Source organism: Monopterus albus, unplaced genomic scaffold (genome assembly GCF_001952655.1).
Source record: "Monopterus albus unplaced genomic scaffold, M_albus_1.0 scaffold50.1, whole genome shotgun sequence".
NCBI classification, from domain to species: domain Eukaryota; kingdom Metazoa; phylum Chordata; class Actinopteri; order Synbranchiformes; family Synbranchidae; genus Monopterus; species Monopterus albus.
Genome location: NW_018127930.1, coordinates 1033971 through 1043143, shown reverse-complemented (window position 1 = coordinate 1043143; position 9173 = coordinate 1033971). Strand labels below are relative to the sequence as shown.

Below are 9173 nucleotides of genomic sequence, written 5' to 3'. Positions count from 1 at the left end.
AGAAAAAAATTTGTTGTGCTATGCATAATGAGAATAAAGATTCTTGAGTCTATACTGTTATACTATTATATATTATATGATTACATTAACAGCCCATCACTCATGCACCGATGTAACAGCAGGATTTGACTGTTGTAGTTGGTGGAGGTGGAGCTCTGGTGAACTATTTTGTATCAAACTGCAACTATGGATTACTTTCATTATCTGCTAATTATTTTCTCCATTAATCAACTGACGGGATTGTAAACTTATGGCAGTAGAGAGAAATGCCATCAGAGTGATCTAAATGATTATCCGAATAGTTGTAAAGTTTATTGCGACGCACGACATTCAAGCCAGACCAATCCTACCTCAACCTTCACTTACGCATGCACACATACACGTTCATGTGAGCTGGTAAAGTGTGTGTGTGTTTTTGAGGTCAGGTCAGGATCGGCGCGATTCCTTTTATAAGTCAAAGGTTTGCAAATGAACAGACAATGTGAAAAATGTTTGATTTTATGACCTATTTATACGCTTGCAAGTTATATCACTTGGGATTAAAGTTATAAACGGGACACACACTTTCAATTTGCACTTAAAACACAGAACCTATTATTTCAAGTAGTAAAACAAATGCTTGGTGCAGGGTTTGTGACTCAGACATGATTCTGTTCACCAGTGGCTACCTGCACAGGAAACTAACCTACCAGAAACACACAAGACATTTTGCAGTGTTTGGCTGCAGCTGGTGGTGATTTCCCTCCCGTTGCCCTGAGCAACACGATTAGTCATCTGCAGTCATCAGGGGCTGCACAGTACTGGACATGAACGACATTCTGCCCAGTGTATAATGTAACTTCAGCGTACTCCAACCTGAGAGGTAAACTCCAGTCCAAACTGGCAGCAAAACTATAGTTTTCTTTGCATACACACACACACAGACACAAAAACTGTAATGGTAGTGTAAGGAATTGCAGACTGAAAACAAAAATCAAACACTGAATGTTTCACTCTGTTTCCCCCAAAACATCTGGATTCAATCAAGTCCCAACGCTGCCCTAACTACCAAGACATTCAGACCCTAGCTCCATGGACCAGTACAATAAAGTCAACATATTTATAGATTAGTTCTAGTACTTTCACACCAAATCTGACAAAAACTTGTTTTCTCTTCTGTAGGTTTATTTATTCAAAAAAAAACCTTTAAGAAGATTTGATGACACATATGCAAGTTAATGGGGACAGTACAGAGTTAAGTACATAGCCTAAGAGTAAATGTGTTGAGAACTGTTTAGGCATATCCAAATGTACATGTCAGCAGTGGCAGTCTAGTTTGTACTGGCCCTTTACATTAGATGTAATTTATGTATAAGTATGTGTGAACATAAGTATTGGATTTTGTTCTGGTTTGTTTTGGGCCAAATAAACAATTAAACTACATTAGCATGGTATGTTTTTGATAATACTGTAAGGATGCATTGTGCACTTCATAAAATGCTGCATCTTGCACATTTTAGCTTTTGCTTAATAATACATTGCAAAAGTCTTGTTTAAATACATTTTGTTATGTGGAAAATTGATTTTTGCACATTTATTATACATCTGATTAATCACAGAATTCATTGACTGATTAATTAGTTATTAAAATAGCAGTTAGTTTCAGCCCCAGTATGCACAGTATTTCAGAACGTTTGGAACCTGTTCACTGCCGGTGTGTGGGCTTTCACTTAAAATAATGGGTCGTGTATGCTGTCAGTTGCAGTTCTTAAACAAAAATTGGAATCGGCAGGTCAGACCACAGAACCACAGAAGTGTTTGTAGCTGTCATCCATGTCACAACGTAGTAGACTTACCATAAAACTGAGTTGAGTTAGCATTTATTAGCAGACCTAACACAAAAAGATCTACAGCCAGCATCCAGAAAACACTGCAGAGCAGCCATAGCCATAAAATGCATAAGAATAGTATGCTACACTGTAAGTCCCACTGCACACATACAGTATGGAGAGCATACAGGGGAACACAATGCCATTACAAGCTTGACAAACAATCTGGCAAGACAATTCAAATACTCAAATAGCTTCTAGTACTTTTATGACATGGGAAAGCTGAAAAAGGTCTCACTTCTTGCAATTATATTTTGACCTGTGGTAACAACATTGTCGTTAGAACTTATATGTCACTGGCAGTTGAGGCAGTTGAACCAGCAAAACCAGGTGTAAAATCCATTGCTCAGGAAAGGAACTAACTCATCGTGCACCAGTATAGAGGTAACAGGGGAAAATAACTCCCCAATCAAAGATGAATATGTGAATTATGGACTCAGTGCTAAATATGTATGCAAGCTTCAAGACTGAGACAAGAGACAAGACTGTTACCTTTGAGCATGTACAGTAAGCACACCATCATGGGTGTAGAGTGAGGAGGTCTATGCATTGTTTTCCTGACCTATGGTGTAGCAGGCATTTTTGTATTTTGTTTGCCATACATTAAAAACCAAAACTGTTCTTGAAACCATAATATAAGTTGTTAGCTAGCAGGAAGCATGATTCTATTCTAATAACCTAAACAGCATTTATGCTGAGCTGTGTCACAACTCAATAGGCAAAGGGTTAAAAAAACAGAAAGGATAGACTTCTGGGGGACTTCTGTAACTGGCAAAGTGAGAGCCACATGACAGATGAAGAGAGAGCTGAAGACATTCCTAGGTTATTTTTCATTAGACTTGAAAACTAAAATGCTGTTACTTAAGTTACTGCCACCAAAAAAAACTGCATATGAATGGTTTTGGCTGTCATGTGACTCTCACCTGCACAAGAACATACAGTTTGCAATGCGCTAGTAACATCAGTGTTTGGCCTTTAAACCTGCAGTGCTAATTGTTTTCTTCACATTGTGGAAATAAAGATGTGCTGAACTAATATGTTTTTGGGGCTGCCAGAAAACAAAAATGGCAAAAACATAGAAAACTCAAAAGACTTTAACTGCCTTTTTTGTTTTCAGTGGGAGATGAGCATCTGCACCTGGGTTGTAGTTTTACCTGCAGATTCAGACTCCGGTTAACCTTTGTTTTGATTTGGTTACAATTAAAAAAAAAAAAAAACTGGGTATAGCTATCTGAAGACTATAGCATTCAAGTGATCTTTCAATAACGTAATAAAAAAAATAAATGAAATAAAATAAAAACTGACTTTATTGCTGCTTTATTATATTACTGTCTGCAGAATGAAAACTGCTGCACATGAATCTGAAAGGCTGCGCCAAACCAGATCCTGTGTTAAAAATGATGTATTTACTGCTGTCAAGCTACACTCTTTTAGTCACGTTTCTTTTGTTGTTTTCTTGTGTTAGTAGCGTTAGGTTGTCAGTGTCACCCCCAGCTTAGCTAATTGGGTAGGTTAAAATGTAATAAATATACAGTCATCCTCTGCACTGATAAACGACCAAACAGGTTCTGCAGGGACAGCGTCAGCCATGTTACTCGCTTTTTAACTCACTATTATTCACAGCTCCACATCAGGTGAAAGAGGGGCGGATAGGGGCCTCAGACACGCGGACAATGAAGGAACTCTCGGACCACGTTTCTGTGGAAAAGGCAGAAATATCCTAGACAGAAAGACAGCAGCAGACTGGGTTAGGTCTCTGGCTGTCTGCTGCTGCTCCCCCCGCCCCTCCCCCGCCAGACCGACCGTCGGCGGGAGAACGCAACTGACAAAACAAACGCTCAGTGTGTGTTGTTCTTGGCTGTTTACCTGCGGGCTGACTAGCTAGCTATCACACAGCTGCATGTTTAATTCTGTCTTACCGTTATTTTATTTCTAAAATGGAGGTCGAAGGGGACTGCGGTGCGTTTTCTCGCCTCCTGCTGTCTCTCCCCACAGAACCCGTTTCGACTTCACAGGAACCAGCAGAGGTTGCACGGCCATCTCACTACGGAAATTTAAGTTAGACACGACGAAACGTGAGATGTCCGGTCAAGCCTTCCACAATAAAGGCGCTGTTGGCAGAGATTAGAAGAGACGATAGTAGGCTATATGTTACAGAAGAGTTTGTTACCGGTAGTTTGGTTTGCGTCGTGTGTCTCATCTTAAATTTATTTAAAGGAACATTTTGAAACAGGTCTGTTTTATATTATGCCAGAAAGAGAAAATTAATTTCACTGTCCAGTGCATAGGTCCAAGCGAGTTTAGCCTAGCTTAGCACAAAGACTGTAAGTAAGGGGAATCTGCTAGCCTAACTTTATTAAAAAATAAAAATAAAAACTCATTCCAAAGGTTGCAGTCTGTTGTGGCTAACATATTAACTTTATTTTATTATGTAAATTTTGAATACACATGTTCATTTAATAGTTACCCCTCTTTCATTCTCTGTATACATTTATGGATTTCTAAAAAAGAAAAAATAGACAAATTACATAACAAAATATAGCTAATAACAGGTTTTTGCCCAATTTCGAATTCCAAATTTCCTTCCTTCCCTGTCTTCTCGTTTCCCTTTTTCATATCACTTTTGTTTTACTTGTCATATTATATGGTTTTATTCAATATGTTCATTTTGATGCTTTGTGGAATTCGAATTTTATATCAGTACACTGCCAGCTGTTTGACTTTGTTGAATTTTTTAAAGTCTAAAAGAAGTATGCAGGATAAATCGAAATATAAATTGAACAAATAAGTTTAAAAACACACACTGAAAGCAAACCCTGAGAAATACTGAGAACAAATAGGTATGGAAGAGGTGACAGAGAAGTAGACCATTAAAGTCATACCATGGATATACAGTAACGACCAAACATTTATGTTACTCTGTCACCTCACTTCCGGCCGTATTGCTGTGAGCGTGATTCTCTTAACTTTCTCTCCCCACCCCTGCCTCTCTGCCAAATAGTGCAACAGAGAAGAAATACAAGAGCACAGCTTGGCGCATTACGCTGTTTTTCCTTGCATAATAGTGATCCGGCCTGCTGTTGAATGCGACAGCGGGGAAGACAGACAGATAGAGACAGATGGACAGTCAAACTGAGAGAGACTAATAGGCAGATTGAGAGGCGACCATAAAGAGCGATCACCCAATTAATTCGTTAATAAAATGAGTTAGGATGAATGTGTCTTGACAGCTATTAAAGCAACATTTATTCCTCCTAGAGCTGTGATGGTAGTGGAATTTTACTGTCTTCATATTCTGTTGACTTGATAAAAATAACACAGTACCAGTGTTTTTACATTTGTAAAAATAGAAAAGGACAAACAGGTTTAGTTCTGGGAAATATCACACAAACAGTGCACTGTGCAGTGAATGCTATGGTTTGAAACTGAGAAATGTGGGTTTCTAAATGAGAAGCTTTTTGCATCCACTTTTGGGTGGGACAGTACGGAAGCACATTCACTATGTCTTCCAACTTTTGTGACCTGATTTATTAATTGTGATATTACTGGTGTTTAGATTTTGATTAAAATTTAGATTTAGCTGTGATTTTCCTAGACTGACATTTCAGATCCATCTGATGCTGTGACACTAGAAGATTAACTAGGCCTGTACACTAAGTTTGTGCTGTCATAACTAACAAAATTACCAACATACACAACAATCAGCTAACATTTTTTGTTAAGGGCAAAAAAATAAAATAAAATAAAAATTTTAACCCTGTCTAAATACCAAGGGGCCTTCCACTTTTGCCAGGTTTCAGTGTCTATTATGAAATCCTCATATCTCATTCAATCAATCAAATCATGCTGCTCTGTTACAGTATTATAATCAGTTGTTGTAAAGAAAAACGACAAAGTTTGAATGTTTTTAATATATTTTTATGGAAGAAAAAAAGAAAATTCAAGTAGCCTAATTCTCCTCAATTACACCAAAATGAAATAAAATTAAACAAAGTCAAATATAATTAACACATGTATATTAAACCCATTCTTTATCTATCTATCTATCTCACATTCCTTTGAATTGCTGCATGATGGACAGAAGATGTTCACTGCGTTTCTGGATGCTGATCTGCTCCTCCTTCAGCCTCTCCTGCTCCTGTAACACCTCCTCCTGAGACAGATATATCACATACAGTACAGTGAGTTATTCATGACTTGACCAGGTTCTGACAATTTCACTGTGCGGTTCATATAAAAGGCGCCACTTGGAAGCAAAACTTAAGACTCACCTCATGTCTCGACCATTTTGGTGAAATTTAGTTACAGTTAACTCACAGACAAAACTGATGATGTTTTTCCTTGTAAGGCTTTCCTCAAAGTATTCAGTATTTGAAGGCAGCAGTATCTCTTTTTAAGGATGTACCAAGTAGGAAAGGTGTGTGTGTGTTTACTGACTCTGAGTCTGCATAGCTCCCTCCTCTCTCGGTCGTTCTCTTCAGCTCTGGCTCGGAGCCATGCCTCATTCTGAGAGCGATGCCTGTCCAGCATCTCCTGCAGCTCCTGACACAGAAACACAAAATTTATCTCTCAAAAATTATCACTTAATGCTTTGTTCTCCTAGTTTTACCTTGCAAGTTAATATTTTATCATGCTTAATTGTTGATTTTTTAAAATTTACTTATCTATATTTGCTGATGTCAGCATTAAACTCAAAATAAATCTTAAATGGAAAGATTAGATTAGCATAGATTACAGAGAATAGAGTCAATTAAATTAATTTTGACAGAATTGATTAGACTGGGCTAGATTTGATGGTTTTTCATAATGTTAGACTGTGTTAGAGCATACTAAATTAGAATAGTGTAGAAAGACGTAATGAATTGGATTTGATTACAATGGACTTAATAAATCAATTGGATTAGATTGAATTAGAGTGGTGCAGTGGTGCAGTGGTTGGCACTGTCACCCCACAGCAAGAAGGCTCTGGCTTCAAACCTGTTGGCCGAGCAGGGCCTTTCTGTGTGGTGGCAGTGCTACTGCCACCACTTATGCTGTTATTACTGATAGTACTACTGTTAGGATGTTCTTTCCTATGCCTGTGTGGGTTCTCTCCAAGTAAACTGGTGACTCTAAATTGCCCGTAGGTGTCAGTGTGAATGGCCATCTGTCTCTGTGTGTCAGGACTGGTGGCCTGTCAGGGTGTGCACTGTCTCTTGCCTAATGTCAGCTGGGTCCAGGCCCCAGTGACCCACCACAGGATTATGAGTTATACAGTAGATAAAGAATGGAAAGAGCGAATTAGTTTAAATTAGACTGCATGACCACAGTGAGAGACCTGTTGCTGCTGTTGTCTGTGGGCCTCATGAGTTTCCTTCTCTCTTTGCAAAGCAGCAGCAGCTTTAGCCAACTCAGACTTCTCTCTAAAAAAATAAATAAATGAAGAAATAAAATCCATCCATACATTTGGTAGTGATGGCTATTCAGAGAGTTAACCAGTGAACCAGGGTGAAACATTCATGTGGTTGAGTATATTTCTAAATAAAGCAAAACAAACATACCGATCCAGTTTCTGGAACTCGTGGTCCAGCAGAGTGAAGGCTGTCTGGACCATTTTCATTGCCTGATCTCGAACTGCACTGAAGTCTCTGTAGACACACACCTGCAAGAGGAAACATTTACAATAGTAGCTGCAGACAGCTCAACCGCTACAAGTACTGCTGCAACTATGTGCTACTAGTAATACTGCTGCTGCCATTACTTCTGCTAATAGTACTGTAAATGCCACCACTACTAAGGTTGCTAGTACAACTGCCACAAGTACTCCAACTATTGGTAGATGCACCAGTGCTACTGCCACCACTTATGCTGTTATTACTGATAGTACTACTGTTAGGATTGGATTTCAGGAGTTACAGTTATTTTTCTATTTATTATCAGTATTATTTTGCTTTTATAATAAAAGAGTTCAGTATGACTATTTGTCTGTGTTCCATTAGCAGCACCATGTATCAGTATTAACCTGGCTCTTATGCATGCGTCATAGTCATAATATTCAGCTTTAAGTCAGCCTGTAGTATTTCTCATCTTCTTGGTAAAATGTGCATGAATCAATTGCATAAATAAGTGTCATTCTGGAAACTATAGATAAGATGCTGTTAATTTATGTTACTTTAAAAAGGTGTGAAGTCTGACAGGCTTGAACTGTTCACTCAGGTCTGAAGCATGAGTAAGGGGTTTTTACAACAGAATTAGAGAAGTAAGTGAAACAGCTAACTGCATGTCTACTTTCAGTTAGAGAGAAACACCTGAAAATAACAAAACACACACACATTGCTTAGGCGAACATTCTAGAATATTTGCATGAACCTCGTGTCCAGTTCATGTTGTGAGTGTAGTGGATGTTTGTTGTGCACGTATGAGTTCTACCCATGTACAGGGCAGTCCCAGCCTGAGAAGATAAATGTGAATTATTTCCGATTATCAAGGCTCTTGGGACTTGTTCATCTCACAGAGCCCAGCGCTGTAATAACTCTGCATTTAACCAGAAGAAAATTAATCTACGTAAAGCTGATTCCTGTCTCCTGAGTGTTACTTCTTGGGGCCTTCAGATAAAAGAACCGGTTGTATCTAAAACTACTTGCTACTCCTGCTGTAGATACTGCTACTACTACTGCTATAACTACTATGAGGAGAGATGGGCTGACTAAAATCAGACCACCTGCAGAGCGGGGACTAAAGTTCTGTAAGATAAACAAGATATTAGCTAAAACTGCTGTACTAATCATTGCTAACTGTGCACTGTACTTTAAGCTATAACCCCCTCTGCTTGGTTACACAATGAAAACAGACAAGGGTGATAGCAGTCACCTGTAATGCATAGTAGGATCAGGTATAGTGTTAGGCTGATTTTTATTTTATGCACTTAAGAATGGTTTTATTTTATAGCACACATAAGTTTACATACTTATATGTCACAGTTATGTTTATATAGTTATGAATATCACCCTATGTGTTCACTGAACCACTGGTCAAATATTTGCTGTGTGAGTCACTGAAACACTAATGCAACATCATAAGTCTTGTCCACTAAATTACTGAATTTCATTAGATTTATGGCTGTAGCTAAGGGAGCTCATAGTTACGTATCGTTCCTCTGGATTGGTGGACCCAAAGGAGTCTTGGTACGGTAAGGCTCCAAGTTTATTAAAATAGATTAGACGTAGATGAGAGAGCTTCAAAGGGAGAACAGTTATGCACACACACACACACACACACACACACACATGCAGAACAGTTTTAATTAAGTGAAACGGAAAGCAATGC

The 9173-nt window shown here is 38.5% G+C and overlaps 2 protein-coding genes and 1 long non-coding RNA gene across 4 annotated transcripts in view; all 3 read right to left on the bottom strand.

The window, feature by feature from the left end:
* spina (spindlin a) overlaps positions 1-3964 on the bottom strand; it is a 15123-nt gene extending 11159 nt beyond the window's left edge. The window contains exon 1 of one of the 2 annotated variants that reach the window (XM_020601221.1): positions 3788-3964. The gene's annotated coding sequence lies outside the window, so the exon portion shown is untranslated. Of the gene's footprint in view, positions 1-3479; positions 3611-3787 lie in introns of those variants that run through there. The other variant, XM_020601222.1, reaches the window with a different exon arrangement.
* A 1867-nt stretch (positions 3965-5831) lies between these two features.
* Positions 5832-7226, bottom strand: LOC109960814 (uncharacterized). The gene is made up of 3 exons (XR_002275049.1): positions 7186-7226; positions 6306-6410; positions 5832-6021 (listed from the first exon to the last, which is right to left on the bottom strand). It is a non-coding gene; the product is annotated as an uncharacterized LOC109960814 (long non-coding RNA).
* Positions 7227-7338: 112 nt separating this feature from the next.
* LOC109960711 (host cell factor 2) overlaps positions 7339-9173 on the bottom strand; it is an 8151-nt gene continuing 6316 nt past the window's right edge. The window contains exon 12 of the mRNA XM_020600991.1: positions 7339-7509. Within this exon, the coding sequence (XP_020456647.1) occupies positions 7339-7509 (171 nt within the window). The remainder of the gene's footprint in view (positions 7510-9173) is intronic.